The sequence below is a fragment of the Phalacrocorax carbo genome, chromosome 2 (assembly GCF_963921805.1).
Source record: "Phalacrocorax carbo chromosome 2, bPhaCar2.1, whole genome shotgun sequence".
In the NCBI taxonomy this organism is placed as follows: domain Eukaryota; kingdom Metazoa; phylum Chordata; class Aves; order Suliformes; family Phalacrocoracidae; genus Phalacrocorax; species Phalacrocorax carbo.
In genome coordinates, this window is record NC_087514.1 from 139,284,260 (window position 1) to 139,309,949 (window position 25,690).

Below are 25,690 nucleotides of genomic sequence, written 5' to 3' on the forward strand. Positions count from 1 at the left end.
AAAGTGATTATAAATCTTCCATTATCTTTAGCATAAACAGGAGCCAGTAAATACTCCAAATGAAATTAGAAGCTGAATTTGTCTGTAGCAGTAAAAGATTATATCCCTCTTATTCCTTCAAGTGGTTTATCAGTCTCTAATTCAGGAATCTGTATTAATCCCAGCATTGGTTTTTTGTGGCCTCATATTAATAACTCATTTTAATTCCTTGTGCCATGCCCCCAGAATTTCTAGTGACCTCCAGTGAGGTAGATATCAAGGCTGGTTGACATGAGATGAATTATGGTGTTTTCTTCACTTGACTGCTGAAATATCAGTTATTTGCACAGCTGTAGCAGAAGTTAAAGCACACAACTAGCCAGACAGCTAGGGTCTTTAAACTGCCTTGTGAGCTGTTTGATTTTTTTTAAATTATTTTTAAAGTAATGCTGATTTTATTAAACTCTCATATTCTGTTTTCTCATCATGCAGGGGGATCTTCTTGTTATTTATTAGAGGTTGTAGATTTTGTATTTTAAAGGTGCAGCATATATTAGGTCAATATAGGCTTCACCTAACTTGATAGGCTGCCTGTTGTCAGAGTGTGTAATGGTTTGTGCAGAATTCCACATGAAATGTGGTATGTTTTGCATGTGTCATTTTGTGCTGTAGCAGTAAAAAGGCCTTTATTTTAATTTTAATGACGTTCATAAATCTAACTCTTGGCATTAATGTTCGGGTAGAATTAAATGGGTAAATATCTTTGCTTTTAGAGTTTGAGGAGGAAGCCAAGAAATGCTGTGTATAACTGCATTTTGAATTTTGTCCTTGCTCACTTACATTTTAATTTCTTACCATCTCTTTGGTGATTAAAGCACTGTCTCCTAACTCGCTGATTAAAAATAACAAAAGCAAGTAACAAAACCCTGTGAAACAGACTTCCTTCTCAGGTTAAACTGTGCCACTAGTAACTATGTAGGGCAGATGTGCCACTCTTTTGGGGAACATGTGTACCAGTGGTCTGTTGTTTCAGAATGGCCGTAGCATTTCACGGCAAGAGTGTGTGTGTGTCTCAATACATGACTTGATGTGTATGTTGAGTCTGAAGACGTCTTGGGGTAGCATCCTTGAGCTGTCTGTCTGTTTTCAACAGACAGTCTGTTTTCAACAGAGCTAGCGGGTAGCATCTCAGTAATGAACCACAGGTGGAGGGTGTCTTTTGTCGAAATAGACTCAACCTCTTTAATTTTCCTGGAGTATTTAATATAGCAAGTTTTAGCAACCATTTACTTTTAAAGATTTGCAAAATCACTGACGCTTTTTATATATGCACATAGGGGAAAAGGCGTGTACTTTTGCAGAAATTAATAATGGAATAATACTTCGTGAAGGAGATCAGGATTTCATTGTAAGGTTGTATTTTCTATTAAACCATCTTGGTATGGTTTAAATATTGTGGAGTATTGTGGATTATCCAGTTTTTCTTTAGATTGCACTTTTTATTAGGTCTGCTATAGGAATGCAGAATCACCTGTCAATAGAAAATAATCCTTGAAAAAAAGATTACCTTTTATGTACCCACAGCTGTCACGTAGTCATTGTATAAAGAAAGATATGAGCTATCTATCTCCCACGTAGCATGCTCAAAAGAGATGGGTGTTCTTCTATTTCTTTATTATTCAATTGTAAAAAAGGGAGGGCAAGAAGTAATCTAATTCCATTCATAAAATGAAATTTGTGAAATCCTGATAATGCTGAAATAGCATGAAAATCACTGTCTGCTTAAGCAGCTCTGCTAGTTCACTTGAAGCTCTCCTATTAGTTATATAAAAATAAAAAGTTAATTCCATTGGCTATAAGTCATTCCATAATGCATTGGGAAGAATTTTTTGCAGCTGATTATTTGGCAGTACTACACGATAAAGACATTCAAACTGAAATCAGTGTATTATTTTTCCAAAGTAGGATGGGAAATGTAGTACTAATTTAATTGCTTTGTTATTAATGCATAATTAAGAAATGCATGTTAAAATATACATTGTTTGCACACAAATGCAATATTCTTGATGGAAATGTATTAAGCTAGTGTTTTAGACTTATTTTTTAGGCATCCCATTGAAGTTTTGTGATTTTGTTTCTTAATATTCTAGCAATTATCCAAGGGAATTTTATGACCAATATGCTCAAAGCCAAGAAAAATCTGTGGTCAATAAAATGCAACAGAAATACTGGAAAACAAAACAAACCCTTATAAAAGTTACAGGAAAAAAGGAAGATGAACATGTTGTGGCTTCAGATGCAGATTTGGATGCAAAACTGGAGGTTTGTAATGTTTACAGAATGTGTATTCTCTGTTAATTTTTAAAATGTTTTAATTTTAATCAAGCCTCTAATATGTGTACACAGCATATATAATAATGTGTATACATTTTATTGTTATTTTCTTGTAATATCTCTTCCAATTTTTGACAAAAGTACCTATGTATATACAGGGAATATAGTGGCAGTTTTTAACACAAAACCCCATGTCCTTCGAACTTTATTTGGAACCTAACATCTCTTGTATTTTTTTTTTATGTTTTGGGGACAATTTTTTTCTTTTTTGTTGGCGGGGGGAGCAAGAGACTGTCCTTTGTGCCTATATCAGTCATTATTATCCTGTGCTTATATCTGTTTAAGATTTTTTTTTTAGATAGTATTCTATATTATATACAAATTACATTATTTATACAGTTATAAAATACCACATATACCAAAAAAACATGCGATATACCAAGAAGGAGCAAGGTGCATACTGTGCTCTGCTCTCTGGAGCTTTTGGGCAGATAAGTGGGTTTTGGCATGACCAAAGAAGTAACCAAGGGAAGGAATCCTGCTGTGTGACAAATACAGTCCTACTGTCAGTATCGTCAACCTATTGTAAAAAAAAATATTAAGGTTCTACAAATTGAAGGGTTCAAACATGGCCTTCTGAAGTGTAATAATCACGTTACTGTCCAGCTAAGTTTTATTGGTATTGTTTTGTTACGTAGGGTAAAGGTTTTGCCTTACTGGTTTCTCAGAAAATTGTTGACTTAGGATTCACAGTTTATTCATGTTTTAGCTGAAATACAAGAGGCTGTTTTACAGCAAACAAATATTTGTAGTTCTAGCTATAACAGTGATAACTTATAACATGATGATTTTAGCTATGGGGTCTTCATGATGGGGTATAAATCAAGAGTATTGATGTAAAACCAAGCCAGAAGGCTGGACCAATATTTTATAAATATATACCTGAGTTTCTGCCATACTTACTGTGTTGCAGATTCATTAGGAAGGATGCTTTGTTAGCTGAGGTGGGATTAGAAATAGGGAAACTTGTGCTTACCAGATAAAAATCTGTAAGCATGTTTTCGCTTGGACAACTTCTCAACTGCAAGTCACGCTCTCAGTTTAAAAGGCAAGACCCAAGTAAATGTACAGGAAGTCAAGCAGATGCAAAGGAAGACAGTGACTGTGCCAGTAGCCCATTATGCTTATATTTGTGTGATGCTTGTTACAGTGGAGTTTAGGTTTAAGTTACAGGTTGGAGGTTTTAGGCAGACAGACAGAAAGAGTAGTAGTTTTTCTATTTCCTAGTAAGTATCTCCAAAATCAGTCAAGACTGACTCTCCTTCCTTTGGAAACTGCTGCTTTATAAGTTTGGTTAGAAAACCAGAGCTATGCCAGTAAAAAGTTCAGTTTAGATCAATAACTTTCTAAACTGGCATATCAATGCAAGTTTCATACAGCAAAGTCTAGTGGAACAAAAATTCAGTATGCATATTGCCACATGTGATAAACATGATAGACATTTTGGTAACTTTTTGCTCTACTGTGAGTTTTTTAGAAACAAAGATTTGTACCTCTTCGTATGTATCCAAAAGTATCGATTAAAAAAAACCAACATGAGTAGTTCAGTGAACTATCAGCTGTTTAGACTAAATCTGTTTCCAAAATTATTTTTGTCTTTATTTTCCTTTTGTATGTTATGATTGGTCTGTCTGTATTTTCAGTGGACAACTTAATTGAAAGAAAAGCACAGTTGATAAGGAAAAATTATTTTCAAGCTGGAAAGATTGCTCATTGTTCAAGAAGAAAATAGTGATCCCTAATAATTTCTACAAAAAATTAAGCTCCTTCTTGTATTTTAATCATCAGTGTTTCTTGCATATGCTTACAATTTTTCTTGTGTATTTTGTTTCAATATCAGCTGTTCCATTCTATTCAGAGAACATGTATGGAGTTGCTGAAAGCAATTGAACTGTATCAAAAAAGGATTTGTTGTAAGTACGGTCAAATACAGTAGCTAAAATGGTAAGGATGTCTGCATTATAGAATCACTGAACATGGGTCGTTACTAGTTTCATCCTATTTAAAAATAAAGATAATGTTCCTTGCAGACAGCTGAAGGCAGACTTGCTTAAGTTTTATATTTGATATTATGCAGTGATAGGTAGCAATAATTATGGGAGAAAGCAAGCTTTTTCGGGGTGTTTTTCCCACTCCTTGCTTGGCTTGTTTAAATTCAGAAGTATATTGTCTTAGAAATCCTAACTCTGTTCTGAACTGTTTTAATTTTTTTAATCAGGACTGACTATGAAGAATATTGGGCTTATTCCTGGTTTTATTATTAAGTAATCCATGCTATTATGATGAATTTGATAATGCTGACTTGGCTGTAACAGGTGTACAGTAATTAGTGGCAGTCATTAGTGAGAGACAGGGACCTCATTTGGGAAGTTTTAAGCAGCAGCTTGTATTAAAAGACCTCTAAATGTTCTGTTCAATCAACACACTTTGATTCTCTGCTGCTGTGATTTCTGGCCCAGAAAAGAGAGTCCAGCTTTGGTGACATCTTTCAATTTACTTTCTTTTGTTGAATTTTACCCATATTTTATCCACTCTTTCCTTTTTCTTCTGCCTGTCCAAAGAGAGTCAGATATAATATTTCAGGATCTGTAGGTAAAATTATAATACAGAATAGTATTGAGTTCAAGAAGTGCTCTGCAGTCGCAGATGAAATCTCTGACGCAAAGATATGCATGCAGCACATTCTACTGGAGCATGCTGTGAGTCTGCATTGCATTTAACTGTCAACATTTGGAAAAATGACAAGAAAACTTCAAGATATCTTCTTTCATTATATTAGGCCATTCTCCCTATTGATAGTGGGGAGAAATTGGTGCTATAGGAGACAGCTGCTTTGGAAGACTGATAGATGAGGCCATAATGAAATGGTTTTGTAAGGATGTGAGATGGTGAAGACTATATGGTCCCAGTTTAGATATAGGCAATAATCAGTGTAAAAACACTTTTATTTTTCTTCATCTTCTTGTTTAAAGAACAATCAGTTAATTTCAAATAGAAATAGGTCAGATATTTGAAATAGAAATTAAAAAATAGTGTTCGAATTGTGTAGAATGTTAAAGTTGTAAAATAATCCTGCAAAGTAATTTGAAAATAAATGGTCTTTATAATGAAGTACTAGATTTTTCATATGAAAAATTAATTTCTGTAGTCAAGCATGAAAACTGGAGAGCAAGAGAAAAGCAAGAGAATGAGCTTTGGGTGGTATAACTCAGAATTAGCTACAGTGAAAGTATGCTACTGAAGATCAGCTGAGGCAGTCCATGTGGTAAAAAAGGATTAAAAAAAATAACCCACCAAAACCACCACCACCACCACCCCCAAACCAAACCAACCAAAAAACCCCAATACTATCGGATACTATAATCAAGATTGGGCCCTTTGTCTAATCTAACCAACCTAACTCCTTTGTTCAAGAAAGAAACAATGTTTCTCCTGATGTCTTTTGGCACTGATGGAATTTTGTGATTCTTGTTGAGTATATCGACAAATGTCTCGAGTGAATCAGATCTGTTTAATAAATGCAGGAATTCCATTAAATTATTTATTTTTTCTGTGCTGCTTGGATTTAGAGTGACTTAACCTGTTTGATGCTAGGCCAGTTTTAAAGCTGTTAGGAACCTATTAAATAACTGTTTTGACTACTCATTTATTTTTCGTTAGTTCTGTCTCAGGAAGAAAATGAATTGGGGAAATTTCTGCGATCACAGGGTTCTCAGGATAAAACGAGAGCAGGAAAAATGATGCAAGCCACAGGAAAGGCCCTCTGCTTTTCTTCTCAGCAAAGGTATATGTGTCAGAATTACTGTCTGATTTACGAAGTACATGAGATAATGGTAGTTGATTCATCATTGGCATAATTCATTTTGCCATTTGAAATGTGTGAGGAACCAAATAATAGGAAAGTCATTTTTGACCAAACTTGCTGTAGTATTGGCAGTATTACTGGCTTGCTCTGTGTAGTTTTGCCTGGTCCTGTTTTTTGTGTTATAGACCTGCTATGTCTGTGTATCTCCAGATCCCCCACCTGTGTCTGTTCAGCTCAGAAGTTCTGAAGCTGTACAGGTGCATCTGCGTGGCCTCTATCAGTGGGGTTGTAAAGGAGCTGACTTCAGGTCCCTCTCTTGCTTGGTGGCACTTCACTCTGCAGAGAAATGCTACAGCGGGGTCATTGCAGAGGTATCTGGATCCTCGGAGGGCAAAGAAATGGATAGGGGAATGCCTTTCTCTGGGCCATGGAGTCTCATACCTCAAGTAGGGGAAAGGAGGAGTCTGAATGCCATTTCTCTGCTTTAACCTTACACCATGAAGTCCCCCAGAAGATGATCCTAGTTCCCCACTGAGCTTGTGTAGGTTGGGTAGGACCAAATCAGTAAAAGGTAAGAGTCCAGAGGGACACACAAACACATGTTGTTACCCAGAGCCCTTGATGTCTCACTGACACTGCATTTGCTCAAAGAGTTTGAAAGTAACAGTACCTGATGGCATTATGAGTATTATGATGCTTTCAAATGCTTTTAGTATTGAAACTATGAAAGTTTGAAATTCACCATAATTTGCAAGGGGAAAAATTCAATTCTATGATATTTTACAGGACTTCTGGGGGTTTTTAACTCTTGAGATACTTTCTAGCTTTCCTTAACAGTGTAGCTGTTTGGTTGGCTCAAAATAAAACATCACATACAGAGCACTGAGAATTTTGTATGTTTATCTTGGGCTAGAGTTTGGTCATTAGCACGTCCAGTGACAGCCGTAAGTGGGATCTTTAAAACACATGTAAGGCACCTTTGAGCAAAAGCCCTGATGCTTTGCTTCTTTAAAAAGCTTAACTGTTTATAGAAATGCCAGTGAATGACGTCTACATAAACTGAATTTTCGTTTGAATGGCTGGATAAGCATTTGTAGAATGAGAAAAAATGTGAAGAAAAAAAAAGCCACACTAAAAAGTTCACATTTTATTATATCTCTTGCTCAATGCATTTTTAAGGTATTTTTAAAAATAAACTCACATAAATATAAAACCAATTGTTTGCCTGTCTTCACTTGACTCACCTTCAAGCTCATTTTGAAGTTGGGACTACTCTTATTTACGTTGCATGTGAATAGCTAGCTTAGTAGCTGGAGATCAAGAAGACAAAATTTGCTGGTTACTGGAGCTGAAATTAGAAACTCTCTTATGCCTAGGAAGTCCCTAAGAGGCACATTAAACTAACTCTACACTGGTGTGGAGCTGATTGAACCCATTCCAGTGAGGTGGCTGCTGGCAACCAAGAGGAAAGGAGAAGTGGCAGGAGGAAGCAAATCAAAAGTTGGAGTAATCCTGTCTTGTTGTGAGATCCCATTAGGAGCCAAAGTGATGGCATAGGGAAGACAATAGTGTCCCCTACTGCCTTTCCAAAGTGTAGTTGCTGGAAGAAGCGTTTAAGAAAATGCCTAAATCCTTGCAAAAGATAGATGTCCTTCAAAAGAATTGTTCAGATTCCTTAAGAAAAAAAAAAAAAGAAAAAAACTCCAGATAATTATCTACTTGACAGATAACTTCTTTATTTACATGTACATTTGAAGATTAAAAGGCTAATGGAAGTGCTTTGTCATGTTAAGCCTCAGAAAATCCTGATACATCTGTGGTATGTATCCAGTAATAAATTACCTCGGGTACATTTTAAGAGTTGTTAAATGTAACTTGCAAAGAGGAATGTTAATAGCATACATACCAGCAGCTTGGCTAACTACCATATGTATATGCATTAGAAAGAGTTCCTCTTCTGCTCACATGTGTAAGTGAAAGGTTACTACTTGCACAGGAAGGTTGCAATCACAATATTCACACAAAATTCATAGAATCGTAGAATCATTTAGGCTGTGTACTCCTAACCAAGCTGTAGAACCATCCGGACTTAAGTGAAGTATTTTGGCTGTGTGTGGTGGGTTTTTTGTTTTGTTTTGGGTTTTTTTTGATTGCTAGTAAAGTGTCAGTACTTGTATTAATCTGTCTGCCTTTGTGGAATAACTTCTTTAATGTGTTCCTCTCCTTCCTTTCTTTCCTTCATACCTTCCCCCCAGATTAGCACTGCGTACTCCTTTGAGTAGATTATATCAAGAAGTGGAGACTTTCAGATATAGAGCCATCTCAGACACATGGCTGACAGTAAACCGAATGGAACAGTATCGGACTGAATACAGAGGAGCTCTACTTTGGATGAAAGATGTGTCTCAGGAGCTGGATCCAGATCTTTATAAGCAGATGGAAAAGTTCAGGAAGGTATGAAGTTTCATAGAAGGGGATGGCTGATGAATGACAATGAAGCGTGGTTTTGATTCTTCTGAGGAAGACATAATTCAACACTAAGGATGTCATTTATCATAACTAATATTTTCTGTGTGACAGAACTCCAGTTAATCTGACATGGAATACAGTATCCTTCACAGAGTGGGCTGTAAGGAAAGATACAGTAGTAGGAAACGGCATTCAGCCTGGAGAAGAGGAGGCTGAGGCGAGACCTCATTGCGGTCTACAACTTCCTCACAAGGGGAGGAGGGGCAAGTGCTGATCTCTTCTCTCTGGCAACCAGTGACAGGACCTGAGGGAATGGCAGGAAGATGTGCCAGGGGAGGCTTAGGTTGGATATTAGGATAAGGTTCTTCACCCACAGGGTGGTGGAGCACGAGAACAGGCTCTTCAGGGAGGCAGTCACGGCACCAAGCCTGAGAATATTCAAGAAGCACCTGGACAATGCCATCAGAGATATGGTGTGAATTTGGGGTTGTCCTATGCAGGGACAGGAGTTGGACTTGATGATCCTTATGGGTCCCTTCCATCTCAGGATATTCTATGATTCTATGATTTTTCAGTAGTCTATTCAGATTCATCCTAAATCTTTATAATTGAAATAATATATATTTTTAAAGAAGGCTATCTAATTTTCAATACTTAGCTGTGATGCCTGAATGACTAATGGAAGATGATATGTCTGCTGTCAGCCGGCAAGGAAAAATTGACTTTTGTAACTAAAAAGTACAGAAGTACAGACACGCTGTAGTACCTGTTGCTAATTTTTTGGGTGCAGTTAAAGACCAACATTTTGAAAATGGGTTGTTGTTGGATTTTGGGAAGGAGTTGCAAATTTGGAATTTGTTTTTAAGTTCCTCATGCAGTTCAGCATGACTCTTGGGCAACTGCTGAACACTAAAGCTGCTAAGAATGCGTTCTCCATAAATCATCTTCATTCAGTGTCACTCAAGTTTGCTCTACTCCTCTCCTCCCAAAGGGCTTCCAAGAGTCACAGTTCCTAGGTGGTAGTCTGCAGATTTACTGCCAGGTACAAGTAAAGAATTTATTTGGACTGATTCTGTCCCAGTTGGTTCAGGAATGCTTATGAGAACTTCACATTCACTAGTGAGGCTCTTGAGCCGATTTTGTTAAAAGACTATAATGTTCACAAGTTGCTGTTTATGAATCTTGGCTATAGGGGTTAGGTTCCTAGGTATAACATGGTGGATTGTACTTTGAATAAAGCCAGTAAAAAATTTTACAGAAATTGTGTGATAATTGAAAGCTGAAGCCTAATACCAGAAATTGTGTTAAAGTGTACGTGCATATATGCATGGGGTTGAGAGACAGGTAATGTGCAAAAGAGAATCCCTGTTCATCAATGGCTTGAGCAGTCTGTGACGGAAAGTGGAGATGAAAGATATTTAATTTGGGATTTTAAAAGCCTGAATAAACCATCCTAACGGGAGAGGACTGGCATGCATCTAGGCTATGCCATTTTTTGTAAACTGAAGTGGTGACAATAGCAATTAAGGAAGGGGTGGAACAAATGAAACCCTAGCTAGTCATCTAATCTTTATTTAATGCTTCAGTACAGGATATTCCTGTAAGTCTTATGGCACCAGACATGTATTTTATTATGCCTTGTGGGAAATGTTTATAATGGCAAGTTCTTGCAGGTAAAATAATTGGTATGGTCTTGGCCTCAGCCAGTTGCTTATGTATAACGTTTGATTTATTAGAAAAACACTTAAAAATGGAATGTTAGAATGAATAAAGCAGTACTAGTAATGGTCATACAAAATTGATTTATAGCTTTCTTGCAAAACAAATGCTGTGGAAGGTATAAATTGTATAAATGGCAAAGTAATTAAAATAACGTATGCTGCTTTGTACGGTGAGCTGCTGTAGTTAAAAAGTTAGATGTGAAATTTCAGTCATCTTGGGTTGCTGTGCTTCAAGGTCAGCAAAAATAAGACTTTTTTTAAAGCTTTCACAAAACTTAGTAAAAATGTGGAAATACTAAGTATTTTGAAATATTTCTAGGTCTGAAATGCGTTCTGTTCTGATGTAAAGAAATCATGAATGTAGGTTCTAAAATTCAGTAGTGTTGCCTCAAATAGTTTAAACAAAAAACAACTTTAAGATGGTCTTTTGAACCTTTCTTTCTTTCCTCCGACTAGCTGTCAGCTGAAAATGTTTCAGATCACATTGTAATGCAGAGAACAAAAAGCTCCATATTTTGTAGCCAACAAAGTAAAGAAATGCCCTTGGTGTCCACTTCCCTATATACCCCATCTGTGCAACAGGCACACCAAACTAGTCTTTGAAGATTTTAACACTTGCAGAAAGTAAAATTTTTCTTTTTCCATTTTGAAAAATAAAACCCCAACATTACAAAATAAAATCCTCAATCATAATTCACCTAGATAGCTTTTGCTGAACAGGACACAAGTTTGGTTTTAGTGCTTTACAAATGTGGTAGGCAAACAAAACTAATGGTGGATACTGTAGTCCTAAATAATTAAAGTACAGGAGTTACTTTTACTGTCTTTTTGTTCTATTCTTGCTTGCAGATCTTAATTGTGCCATAGTGTGGCAGTGTAATGCAGGGTTTTTAGGGCTTATTTTGGATCTGTAACAAGAATTTAAGAAGTCATGCTAGTTTTGTGTTGAGAAGGATGTCATAATTACTGATGCAAGGTATGTGGTTCTAAAATATACCATCACTGAAGAGAAGTGTTCTATCTGGAGCTGCATATCTAGTGGTACACCAGCAAGTAGTTAATGAAGATGATCCTTTTGGAGCACTTGAAAGAAAATTTTCTTCAGACTTCTAATTGTAAAAATCCTAAATATTACTTTAGTAAACATCTTTTTTTTATTTCAAGTAAACAGTGCTGGTTTAGTTGTCTTTAATGCACCTAGTGCATCAGCAATATTTATATCACTTGGTTATAGGACTGTTTTTCAAGTATGTAGCCTTTTATAATGTATATCCTAAATGTATCATTATGTATACAGATATGGTACTTGTTTTTGGAGACCAAAGCTAAATCAGTCCAGATGGGGTTTTGTACTGTCCCTCAGAATAAGTATTTTCAGAGCTGATAAAATCTGAGTTAAAACATCGGCATTTTTGTAGCTCTCTTTGAAAACAATGAGGTACTTGCGAACAACGTTAGAAAATTCTCTCAAGGTATCAGTCTAAATATGCAAGACCCAGCAATGCTACCACTTTCAAAGTGTCCCAGAACACTGCATAACAGCAGTTTTACATTGTTACTTGAAGATATCTGTGTGATTGTAGCTACCAGAGTCAAACCAAAGAAACAGGTAAAGTATTTACTTTTGTCTGCAGAGTTCTATAAATGCTATGTACTTACATTCTCTCCTTTTCCTATTAACCATTTTTGTGGACACTCCAGTGCTGCTCTAGATATAGAGGTCTTCCATCCCAAATTCAGTGTCTGAAGGTATTGCTTGAGAGAATCTAAACAGCACCTTGGCAATGCTGTGATATTTAAAAGAATTTGAATGAGTTAATACCCCTTTACCAAATTCTCCACCACTGATCAGGTTTTTAAGATTCTTAAATCCAGGCTGTTTTATCTGCCTGATGACTTTACAGACCAAATTGCCCAAGTGCTGGTAGTCCCCCAGTGTCCTTCCTCCAGCTCTGAAAAAGTTAAGATTTTCCATGCATTTCCTGAGAAGGAACATACCAATGTGCAGAGTGATAGACTATGCCACCAGGCAACAGCCTCCCATGGGCAGCCTACAGGAACATGGAAGAGGCTCTGCTGTTCAATTTTACTTAGCTAAGCTATCTCGGATGTGCTTATACAGTGCAATATATAGAATTTTTCATCAAACCTAGACATCACAGTGCAACCCATAAGAAGAAAAAATTGAGAGCTGAAAAAATTATCATGCTGACCTTTGGGCGAACTCTAAGAAAAATGACATATGTGACATGGCAGGATATATATCATGCTACATTGGTAGTGCAAATTAATCCTTTCTGTATTTGTTTTTCACTTCTATCATTCTTCTGCTCCTCTGCTTCACCTCATTCTGAGGCTTGAACCAAAGCTGGAGTAGCTTTCTAAATACCCACTGGCCATGCTGTGATCCCTGAGACATGCTGCACCGCAGTGGTGTACTGAGAACTGGGTACTTGGAGGGTTGGCTCTGTTTCTCCCTGTGGTCTAGTCCTCTCTGCTTTGCCAAAGCTTCTTTCCTAGGAGCTCTGCTTCTGTATGAACCAAATAAAGCTCAGATAGGAGAAAGAATAGGTTGAAGCTGTGTAAGGGCACGGAGTGACGCATGGGCTGGTTGCAGCAGAGCGTTTGTAAATGCTATGAGATTCATCTGCTTGGAATACAGTGCAAGCCCTTTATCTGCCTCTGTGGTACCTGGATATTACCGCAATAAATATCTGAGTTTGTAGAACAGTATGTATTAGATGGGGTACCATATGGAAGCAGAGTTGGGTTTTGATCAATGTATTCGCATGGGGTCTGTGCGGGAAAGCTTACCTCACAGTGCAGAGCCCTGAACTGCTTCAGTGTGATTAAAGAAGTGGAGTAGAGCCTACATAGATGAGAGTTGTCAGAATATTCCCCAGAAGATCGTAAACAATTATAGGACCCTTCATGCTGTTACTTTGCATGCAGCTGTTGGGGAAACTTGCAAGCTTGCAGCTGAGTTGTTTGGGCACAGTTTATCTCGAGTTCTTCCTAGTTGTAGCACTCTATATACTTGAAACAAAATTAATGCTCTATAATGGCATTTTAAAGATAAATCTGGCAAGAGAAAACAAAAGGCAGTGAGAAAAAGGAAAGTTCAACGAGAAGAAGTCATAATGATGTAACAATAGCTTAAACTGTTGTTTTTATAAATGTACTAATGTAGGGAGTGGCTGATCCATGCAAATTCTCTATTAAATATCTTTTAAGAAATAAAAGTTAAAGCTTGTGTGGACAGCTGGGGAACAATAAAGTTCTAAATAAATCAATTGATTAAAAGGTCAGAAGGGAAACACTGAAGTTATGTATTCATTGTAAAGATCTCAGCAAGTATAGACAAGATACATCTGCCGCAGCCTTACAGGAAGGCTCAGGACCTACATCTCTTCCCCTGCTCTCCCCTTGCTTACAGGCACTGTCTGGTATGAGTGGCCTTTGGCTTGTGTGATGATGAAGGGGCTGCACCATGCTACAGCATCATCTGCTGCTCACCTATTCATTAACATCAGCCACAAACAGCCCTGCAAACCTGGAAGCACTGTGGAAGTGTGTGGAAGGATTTTTTATTTTAATTCTCTGTTACATTTGAAAACTCTTGGAGAGCTGAGAAAATGCAAAAAGCCTGGGAAGAAGAAAAAAATATGCTGATGATCTTTGAAGTAAGAACAGACTTGGCAATTGCCAACCTTGTAAACTTAACTTCAGTTCCTGGTAAAAAAAAAAAAATGAAATGGAAATCTGTAGGCATTTAGAGGCTAACAAACTGGAGTAACTAAACAACACAGGTTTATAAATAACGTTACAGATTTTTTTTGTTATTTTGCATTTTTTAATTAAATTGTTAAATTAGTAGGAAAACATTGCAAATCTGGGTTGTTGCAGTTTCTTCTGAGTAATTACTGGAAAAATGACTTTAACTTTGCTAGAAAAATAAGAGCTCTTAGGAGCTGAGAGTTGAGAATACTGGCTGAGGGACGCTAAACAAAGTTTCAGAGGATCATAGAATACAAAGATGGAAAATACCTTAAAGATCAACTAAACTTTCCTCCTGCCAGGACAAAATTGTGCATTTGTAATATATTTTGCAAGTGGTTTTCTACATATAATAAATGTAATTCAGTTGAGGGTGACAGTCTTAGAAGTTTTGTGGATATTGGTGATGTTCTGGTTCAATTATTAAAAAGTCAACCGAAAGAAAATGTGCTAATGATAATTACATCTGCAGACAATATTGAGCTGGAAAGTCTTTTGGTTTTCCAAGCAGCAAAGTATACCAGCATCTCAAAGAAAAATGTCTTTGGCCATTGCAGTCACAGTGGTGTAATCAGTAGACTCTCAGCTGCCATAGTTACAAACAGCAGTGTAAGTGATTGCTGTTTAGAGCCAGCTCTGCTAGTCACTGTTTACCAACTTTAGTTTTTAAAAATTAAAGGATAAAAAAAGAAAAAGAAAAGAAGTTATAGACAGCAGTTGTCTCTGTTTCTTTTTAGGTGATACTTCCATATTAATGTCCAAGAGTAACTTCATCTGGAAAACTTAAAGCGCATTTGCCTTTAGGTGACAAAAACATAGGCCTTTGCATGTGAGAGAGCAGATGATTGTTGTGCTCTGGAACTGTCTGAAAGATCTAAGTAGCTTTAGTAGAACACCCATAGATATGAGATGTGTGGCACTATAATGTAAAAAATGATGCCAGCTTTCATAATACCTATTGGGAATGTGAGATGGTAAGATCTATCACTTTGATAAGTCCATCTTTATCACTCTTGGTTCAAAAATTTTCCATAACAAAAAAAGAAAAGCCTCCCCCAATCCTTTTGCTGATTTGTATTGCTGCTGCTCATTAGATGAATAGGTGAGATTCCACAAGATCCAATAATACTCGCTGCAAGATATCTGTGTACTCTAAAATTGGTAAGACGGTGTCACACTGCACTCTGAGATCCACATCTTAGTGCAGCAGTGTGATGACAGAGATAAAGAGATAACAGCATGCTCTTACAATAGATGATAGGCAACACCTACACATATCGCTTCTTGTGACATGCCTGTGCCACCAAGAGTATGTTTGGTTTCATTTTGTTAGGGAATAGCAGTGAGAACATTATTTTTTAAGCAGTTTTTTAGTATGAAAGTATATGGTGTTGGAAATGTTAAATTTAATGATTTACGTGGAAGTTATGGTAGTGAAAAACAAAACACAAAAAAGTGCTCTTTATACAAAATTGTAGGGTTTGCTGTGTCATTGTTTCTCCTTGTAAAAGCAGATGGAGTTTTAGTGCTGAGAGTGTTTTCTCTGTGCAGTTTCTGCTGTAATGTTTTTTCCAGGTTCTCCAATGTCAAATTCAGTAAAATTAAGTGGAGAAACCAAAACATTCCAAGACACTTTATATACAAAATGCTCAAGCATTTTAGGACAGTTGTGAAAGATGTGCCTTTTTTAAAAATGTGACTGTAATCAGAAATGTTCTTCACAGGGTAAGCATTTTATAGCCTTATAACTTTAAATTGCCATTTCAAGTACCATTTGTAAGAGTCAGGGTAGACAATAAGATAAAATCAATGTTTTTCTGAAGCCATTTCATGTATATTAAATATTACTGATGATTGTTACTGGGTTAAAAGCAAAGTAACAATCTGTGATGGAGATGTCCTTTTAAAAGCATAAGGGTATGCCACTTAAAAATAGAAACAGGCTTCTTGGAACAGATTACATCATCTTAAAAGGTATTGCTTGTAGAACATAGTTGCTCCCAGAGATTGATGCTTGCCCTTGAGGGGCGGTTTGTCATCTGTTCAGTTATTTTTAAGACAGAAGAGTCTGAGTTGAGACTCAGCAAAATGGCTGTAAAATAAAATAAAATGAAGTGCTAGACTACAGATACAATATATTTTTATCAACCTTGTTTCATGTAACCTAGCTGAAATAAAAAAAGGTAGACTTAGTTTAATTGTTGTACAGTTTCAGACTTCTGTTTATTTCAAGAAAAGGCAGGCAGACATGTCCTAAAAATTTCTGTTCCCATAATTAGCAGAAATGTTCAACAGAATACAACAAATATATAAAAAAAAAATAATCAGTGTTTTAAATCAGCAGTAATGTTAAGCCCAGCTTTAATGTAATAATTATTAGCCCCAATATTAAAAAGGCACTCTCAAGTATGATGTGACAAAAATTAAACTCCAAGAATTTTTCTCATGCCTAATAATTATAGAAATGTGTAAGCGTTAAGTGTAATATTGAAATTTGGAGGGGAGAAAAAAAAAGAGAAACAACTGAACACTGTTTCCCTGTAATTATTCTGCCTTAAAATTACAAAGAAAAGATGATTGCCTAGACAATTCCTATTGCTCACATGAAGACTCTAACCCTGCAAACTGCTCTGTGTGGGCAAAGCCCCTAACCCATGTGGATCATTATGTGAATTCAGAATCTAAATGAAGTGTAAAAATATAAACAGAATAGGTTGTGAAAGGAAAAATGAGATTTGGAAAATTCCCTCAGCCTTAATAATCTGAAAAGGCTAGGAGGATAGCTGAAGAAATATTTTTAAAAAATAAATGAAATACAGATGTGACTGAACTGAGAGAATTCTGCAGGAGAGAAGAATAAACAGGAAGGGGAATACAGCTGTTGGGGAAAACATTGTTTACACAAGAGAACCAAGTTTTTCTATGGTCGCCACTGCCCAGGAATTCTTATACTTTCCTAAAATGCCTGGGCACATACATAATGTAGTCCATCTGCTTTTACTTCAGAAGGCCTTTGCTCTTCAGTTATGTTCCACATAAGCTCTGAATAATCACAAAGACGCTATATTTGATTTTTCTCCTTCACTCGAAGTATCCAAATTAAGATAGGATTAAAAAAAACCCAAGCCCAAAAGGTACTGTTCTAACCGGAGGGGGAAAAAAAACCCCCTACTTCATCTCTGTTTTAGGGGTATTCTACCTGAACCCTGCTTAGATTTCAAATGTTGTTTCTTCTGTGATTGCTCTCTGACAAGTCTGAAGAGCACTACAGAAAGATTTGGAGTTTGTCTGTTTGATTTTTTTTTGTGGGGGTATTTTTTTTTTAATAAGTACATACAATCTTCCTGAGTTTATATCTGAACAAAATATGATGAAATTGCATGCTTATCGATGTATTAAATGCCAACCAGGAAACTTATTAATCAGCATGTATTTATTTTTCTATTTAACAGCATTTTCAGTTCAGGTAATATCACATAACTTAGTTGTGTTTATTACCAGCAAACCAGAGCAATAACAACTCACAGGATTATGTACAACAGACAGTGTGTTACAAATGAATCATTATCAGTAGTGGGTGCCATTTCATATTCTGTGCTGAAAGAGGTTAAATAGAAAATATAACTCAGAAACTCAACTATAGGACTTCTACTCTTGCACTGCAGGCAGAGTGGCTTTGCACTCAGGACAGTGAGAGCATCTGGGGATTAAATATTAAAGGTACGTGGTCATCATGGTGATCTTGTTACCAGTATCTTTCTTGGAGTGCTGGTGTTACATCCAGCTAGGTTTTGCAGCTTATGTGTCAGTGGCATTCCCTGGCATTTCATACATCTGCCCATCCCAACATCCTTTGCAGTGGCCAGCTTACTCTTTTATGGTGCTTTCACTGGGGAAAATGTTACTGCACCTGAACTTGAGCTTTTCACATCTCTTTACCTAATTCCAGCTCATTCGCTCCCCTCATCTGCCTACTCAGGGGACCCAAAATGAAGTAACGATCTTGCTCAGGCCCTGAAGAGTTTAATTTGGATAAAAGAAATTTAAAAAAAGACGGACATTTTCTAACTATCCAGACATTCCGCATAAGGGATTCAAGATGACCTCCAAAATATCTTCAGTAAATGAGATAAACTGAACTGTGTAATCACTCAATTAATAAAATCATGGGCACAGTAGAGAGATTAGTTTTATGCTATATTACAATTTTCTTTATGTTGCTCCTCTGGTCTTTCAGTGTTCAAAGGTAGTAATTACCTGTCTCTGTTTCCTGCAGGGACTAACTGTCCAATTGCTCTCCACTTGCCAGCATCCCTCCCTGCACCATGTGCACCAACCATCCTTTGTTCTCAGGTGTCTACTATGATTGACACAACTGTGTTGTGATAAACTCAAAGCAATTCTCAGCACTTTTAACTCTTAAGTCCAGGTTACTTCTGATTTAAAGCTGAACATAATCCTTCAGAGCTGAAAGATTATGTCTTTCCTCTTGCCATTTATTTTGGTCAGCCTGCTTCTTGCTACAAGTCTCTGCAACCATTTTTGGCAACTTGTAGCCTTTCATCATATTAACAAATGTGACTCTTGTTTTCAGGCTACATAAAGTTATTTGCATCTGTGCAAGGAACTGTTGGATTTTGTCAACTTCCTCGTAGTCATCTGAGGAGAGGAGACATTCTAAGTTATCAGGACCAAACTCTTCCCTAAAGAGGATATATGTTCGTGCACAAAAATGTGCACCCGTTTGCAGTTTTGCGTAGTATATGTCCAAGCACGCTGTTGTGGTAATTACTCACAACTGCAGACTGATAGATGTGTGCTCACTACTAGAATTACATTTGGGGCTCGTAATGTAGAAGTCTGGCCCAAAACTCTGAAGTAATGCTACTTAGATGAATGTTGTCCTGGTTGCAATTTGAGTCTCCTGGTCACAAGAACAGAAAAATCATTGCTAATTATTTTCTTTGTATGTCCTTGCTTCAAGGTCTATATTAGTGTCAACATGGTTTTTTAACTTTCAGCCTAGTAAAGCACACATCCTGGGTTTGACTGATACTGAAACTTGTTACCAGTAAAAAGTTGAGGCATGTATCTGGACTTCTTAAAGTAGAAAAAAAATCAGATCTTCTAGCAAGGCTAGAAGCTATATATTTACTGCTTTCGTTCATTTAAATTAGCATTTCATGCTTGTTCCCGTTTTAGAATAATTTGCATATTGATCCAAGCTGTAAAAATTAATAAAATTACTGGGAGAAACCTTTCCATCTTAATAGCTTGAGGAGCATGTTATGTTCTGTGCCAGCGATAATCAAGAGAGTAGCCAAAAGGTGTAAGCTCTGAGGGGTAGAGCTGCTCTCATACACAGTTTATTCCTGTAAAGATCCAAGGTGGATGAGTTAGATGGGGAGGCTGTGTGTGCCTAGCTCTCAGCTGTCACGTATTTGACTGCTTGACAACTCCCTTCTTTGATACAGTTAGAAGTTAAACAGATTAACCATAAGTAGTTTGCCTTTAAGCTGTAGAAAAATAGAGGAGAAGCATCGTGCAGCCAGCAGTGGTGTCAGCTGGGATGTAGCTGCTGACTGCAGCTGTCTGCTTCCCACCTTTGGAGCAAGAGCTACAGCTCTCTGGGTCAAAGCTGCTGAGGTTGGGCCCTACCGTGCATACAGTGTGGATGTGTTCGTTTGGAGCTGATTTCTTTCTGCAGGAGATAGGGAAGTTAGTAGGTAACATGCAAGGAGCGTGGGTCTATGTATTTGAAGAGTGGGGGAAGGTTTTTGGAAAGGAAAAGCCAGGAGTACACATAGCCCTTTTCCCAGGGAAGGTGTATGGCTATGCAGTGATGCTACTTTTCTGAAAGGCGATGTCTAAATGGAGCTTAACTGATGCAAAACTCTGTATAAAGCACTCACTGCATCTTGAGAACAGCATCTATCAGTTTAGCCTAAAAATGTATTTTCCCCAGCTTAAAGTCAAGTAAACCCCTCTTAATTTGAAATGTCTTGTGTAAACACACTTAGCATCTGTTTAATTCAAAGTCATTTTTAAAACAGTTTAGTTAAGCTGCAGACAAGTAACATACCTTCGTTTCTAGGGCTGTGGGCTCGGAGGCTCTTGAATCTTTTAAGATGGGATGACTCAGTAACATTGTTTTGCTTTGCCTTATTTTTATATTGTGCTGTGATCTTAATTTCAATAATAACTTTGAACGTGGTTCCAAAAAATTGAAGACTGTTGCTGCTTTCAGCTTCTTAAATTTAAGAAACTCCCCTTCATTTTACAGCAAATAGTGGTTGGAGTTATGAAAGCAATCCACATCTCATGTTTGGGAGTTGGTTGCATCTTGTATTTGATAGATTTTATTTTTTTTTTTAATTTTTTAAAAGCTGATATATATTCTGTGTATGTTCCATTTTATGTTTTGTTGCAATGAACCCATTGCTGGTAGAGCAATTGGATTCATACTCTGGAAGTGCATTGTGCTGCTCTGTTTGTGGAAGCTGCTGTGAGGCTTAAAGCTAAAAGATTTTGTTGTCTGTTTTTTGGCTGGATGAACTTTCTGGATTGTGCTGAGAAATGTAACTTTGATCAGGGCTGTGTCCAGCTGCTGGATACATGGAAAGGGTTCTGCAGAGGCTGCGCTCTCACCAAATGACACGCTGTGTCTGCCTGTACTGGGCCATGCTAGAGGGGCAGAAATCAGGAAGGAGGAGGAAAACATCTCCTTAATTCCTGGTAATTCCTTAGAAAAAAACTTCAGAGGTTTTCTATTGCTGTTGGGCTGTACCTTTCAACCTGTTTTTTTTTTTTTCATCCTGTGAAGGGACTAAATTATTTTTTAATAATGGAGGAGGAAGTGTATTCCTATTGCTGCAGGGCAGCTGTTAAAAAAGTTATTTAGCACAGAGAGCAATACTACTTGCCACAGATAGTTTTCATGTCTTAGATAAATTTGTTTTGGATGTAACAAGACTTTGCTGCTGCAAAGACATGTTTGGATCCCAGTCTTTGTGTTACCATGGTATTGATAGTAGGGAGGAAAAGATGTCAAATGCAAGTCAAAAATTTAAACAGGCAAGGAAGAAACACATTCTTTTGAGACATTTTCAATTAGAACACCTTGTTGATTGAATAGCAGGAAGACTTTTGGCATATGAATTTAGAGTATCTTTAATTGATGGGCCTGTTCTGATTAAATATCTAACCCAGTAGTAGGGCTGCTCCAACAATATTTATTTTTAGGAAACGATCTTCTTACAAATTTAAAAAAAAAAGAAAAAAGGAAAAAAAACCCTATACATACTTTTTTCCCAGCGGAGTCACGTAGGCAATGACACTGTTTAGTGCACCACTCCCCTCCTAAATATCATGAGGAAAAGTTTCACTCAGCAGACCGCTCTGTAGGACTTGAACAACTAGAGAGGAGTGTTGCCTGCATGCTTGGGCAGTGGATGCTGGAAGACAAGCTAGGCCTGTCCAGGTAGATCCTGTAGATTTTGGCAATCCATTTCCAAAAGCCAAACCCCAGGCCTTAATACATATGTAGACTTCTGTACAAGGGGGTACAAAATTTTACTAAAGTACTGAGATCTGAGCTTCTCCCTGCACTGTAGTTATAATTGTAGAAATGTTGGAGCATCTCAAAATTGCCCCCACCCCTTCGCCAAATGAATGTGTGAATGCAAAGCTTACATACTGTCATGCAGTTACAGTATGTGAAGCATTTGTATGTGCTTTCTGTTACTTAGGCATGTTTGAGCGTAGACAGTGCTTGAATACACCCTGGCAATTAGAACTGAGCACTCTTACAGTTATAGAACCATATAACTCAATGAGCTTTTGAATTTTAATAATGGAATATCTGCTGTTACACAGGTGTTAAAGAGATTTCTATCTTGCTGGAAAAGCTCATTTGAAGGAACTGTGCTGTCTTAGACCATGGAACCGAGAGTTCTCCCACCATGAGAAGGCACTGAACCAGTCTGGATCCAGGACAGAAATTCACAAACCCGCCTTGACCTGCAAACATGCCTCAGGGTTACCTTTTTCTTAAAGATGGACATGTTAGTTCAAACAAAAATCCAATCTCTGACCATCGTTTGTATTTGTTGGTGACCAATGCTAGCAACCAGGGAGTTGCATAGAGCAAATACACAGCGGCATTTTCTTGCAGTACTGTGACCAGCAGAAGTAGCATAAGACATAGTGTTTAGGTTTTTTTCTAAAAAATTGTCCAGTTGCCTTTTGAACCACTGTAAATTCTGGCCATCACAACAGATCTCTCTGATCAGAGAGCCTCCCTGCTGACACAGATGTTGTGTAAAGATCCACTGTCTTTGTGCTGAGTTCAAACAGCTAGTTTGGTATAATGCCCTCTGGTTCCTGTGTTGGCCGAAGTCTGGTCTTTTACAGCTTTTGTATGTGTGGTATGATGGACTTCCATCATAATCCTCCTTAATCATCTCTTTTTTTCTAGGCTGGAAAGTCCTAATCTATCATTCTTTTTACAGAAACTAATTTACATCTTTGATCAGACATTTTGTTCTCGCCTGTTTTTTTTTTTCCCCATTGCTAAGCCTGAACTGATCTGCTCTTGCAGCTCCAACTTGGCTTTGGGTGGAAGAAAAATATAGAGGGGGAAAAAAAAATCTTCATGTCACTGTATAATATTTATGGAATCACATGCATAATGTGCAAGGAGGTTCTCATTTTTCCCCAACCCTAAAGAGACACAAGAGAGTTGGAAAAGGTACATTATAAAACAGCAGAAAAAAAACCTCAGAGCTGGGAAGGAAGTGAAGCAGTAGAAAAAAAAGGAGAGAACGGAGTAAGATAAATGTGTGTGTATTTGTGTAATGGAGAGGGAAAGCTACTTGGTAGGATTCAATTTCTGTGATAGCCATTATTGAATATGTCAGAAGATGGTACAACCAACCTTTGTTTTTTGGAGGGGGGAGAAAAGGAAGAATATTCAAGCCAGCTATAACCTTATATCCTCACAGGGGTCGGAGAATTGCTCACATCTGCTGACTGTCAGTGGTTATGAGGTAAGCAGTTTTGACCATGGCTTACTCATTACTGCCAGGCTGGAGTTATGTGGCATGTGAGCCAACAGGCTCAAGGCAGTAAAATTTTTACAGGCCAAGTACTGAAAAACTTAAGAGGGAAATGTGGCATAAATGTGATACAAAGAGTAAATTTCATATTTTACAGAATAGAAAACAGAAAGAAGTCATGGTGCATGTCCACGGCCTGGCTGTTTGGTGAATATGATATTTGTATAACATCTTTTAGGAAAAAAAATCCTCTATTGGGTTTTAAGAATAGCAGTAAGACGTAAGTAAGACAAGGTGTTTCTAAGTCAATCTGTCTCATTTAACAAAGAGAAGACGAAAAGAGTTGGCTTGACCATGGTATGTAAGTTCCTGAGGCTCCTCAGTCTACTCATCAGGAGTTTTTCAAGAAGCGTGGCTTGGAAGCTTACGCTGGATGAATTCAAATGGTAAATAAGACAGGTATTTAAATACTTACAATTATTATTAGCAATAAAGGAAATGAGTTTTTTCCCTGGGCATCACTTAGGTTAGGATTTATCACACCTAACTTCAGACATCTGCTGTGTCGATGTCTGCACTATAAAATAATCAACAAGAGCTCCCTTTATAGTCCAGTGGAGAGAAATGGGCTTTTAGGGTAACGTGCACCAAACTCTAGTCTCAATTGTTTGGGTTAGCCAGATCTCCATCCACTAAAACAGATCACAGAGTAACAATGTAGGTGTCAACATCTGAGCTAGGCACACCTAGCGTGTCTTTCTGGAAGACATGCCTTAGGGTAAGTGCAGGACTAATATTTTGTGATTTTAATCTGCTGATTTGTTCTGGCCTTAAACTCTAGCCAAACATGTGGCAACTGTCTAGGAACGCTTTTCTAGAAAACCTGCAAAGCTTCCCAAAGCTGGATCAAGTACAAATGACCAGGAAGATAGGAATCCTGCTGTGCACAGGGTCAAATTCCAGCAAAAACTGAGCCAAAATAGTGACTACAATTTTGAAGATTACTATGGGAGTTATAATGGTTCTCCTCAAAGAACTGCTGAGATGGGCCATATCCTATTAGGACATGTTGAAAATCACAGAATCAGAGAAAATGTGGTATCTTTTTTGGTGCTTCCTGGACTTTAAAACTTTGTTACCCACAGGTACCTGAATGTTTCTAATAAAGTGTTTTTACCATACTGAAAAAAGTAAATAAGTATAAATGTGTTTTATTTAAAATAGTATAAAAGTATTGCCGTATTTTTTAAAAGTAGTAGTTCACCTAAAACTAAGGACATCTGATGTGTTTTTAAAACTGTGAAAACTTAATCCAACACAAATATACTAAGCTTTCCCTATTACATGATTACCTTATTTTCTAGGTGGATAAGGTTTTAAAAGTTGTAATTGCTAATAGATTTCAAGTACTGAACATTATCATCCAACCTTAAAAGATTTTCAGGTTGTTCTGTTCCATTCTGGGAGATGATGCTCTAATGATAAGTATATTTCTATATTTATGTATATATAGTTTAGGGTCTAGGTGATGCAACCTTGCAAAGTTCCTTCAATATAGCTTCTTAAAAAGCTCCTAAATATTTTCTTTTCAAATCATCATTTATTCAGTGCCTCAGGGCAGCAGGGCATGTTAGTGGCAGAAGTAAGAGCTATCAGTGTGATCACTTTCCTGATGAAAAAATAATTAACCCCCCCGTTGTTCTGTAGCATAACACAGCATCACAGGCACAGCTGGGAATGGAACACAAAAAACATTCTTTTATTTCTATTAATTTCATGGACTTGAGAAATTCTGTTGTATTATCAGTTGCATGCTACATGCTGATTTAGAGCTGTGCATTGTATCAAAGCTGTCGTGTTGGTGTAAAGTGTCCATGTGAAATTTAGTTCTGTCATATAATCCTTTCCTTGCCTGGTATGCAAATATTCTCCTGTCTGTAGCATCTTTATTAGCCCTTCCTGAGGGGGACGGAAAGAAAAGGGAGGGAGGTGTTTAAAATCCTATGGCCTTACCCATGAGATATGGCAAAAAAAGCCCCCCACAAAACTTGGAATTTTATGTAGAAGAGTTCAGTTGTATCTTCAGACCAGTCAGGATATGCTACATTTTTATTATAAACCAGTATAAGCAGAAGAAAAATCTCCAAGCCATTCAAAGTCTCCAGATTCTCAGGTCAGGAGCACAGCTGAAGGCTGAAGTTTGCTTGAATGTGTTATATCCAGACACCCAGTGACAGCTCTAATGCTTTTTATCTGATAGGTGTTGCAGTAGAAGAGTTTGTAGAAGACCCACGTGTGTGTGCACGTGCATACATGTATAGCACTACAGAGGCTTAAGAGAACGGTGTTACACAAACGGTGGAGTGGCGCAGGCTATTCATGGCCGTGTTTACAAGACAGGGGTCTTTAGTGGTTTTATTTTGCAAAACAGAACGAGTGGCTGCTATAATGTTGTTATGTTCTGGTGGGGTAGACCCCACTATCCCAGG

The 25,690-nt window shown here is 37.4% G+C and overlaps 1 protein-coding gene across 4 annotated transcripts in view; it reads left to right on the forward strand.

Moving 5' to 3' along the window:
• Window positions 1–25,690, forward strand: part of ICA1 (islet cell autoantigen 1) — a 75,593-nt gene that overhangs the window by 16,251 nt on the left and 33,652 nt on the right. For 2 of the 4 annotated variants that reach the window (XM_064444543.1, XM_064444541.1), the window contains exons 3-7: window positions 2,130–2,301; window positions 4,214–4,286; window positions 6,034–6,157; window positions 8,434–8,632; window positions 23,148–23,192. In XM_064444543.1, coding sequence (XP_064300613.1) covers window positions 2,130–2,301; window positions 4,214–4,286; window positions 6,034–6,157; window positions 8,434–8,632; window positions 23,148–23,192 — 613 coding nt within the window. The remainder of the gene's footprint in view (window positions 1–2,129; window positions 2,302–4,213; window positions 4,287–6,033; window positions 6,158–8,433; window positions 8,633–23,147; window positions 23,193–25,690) is intronic. The other 2 variants (XM_064444545.1, XM_064444542.1) reach the window with 1 other exon arrangement.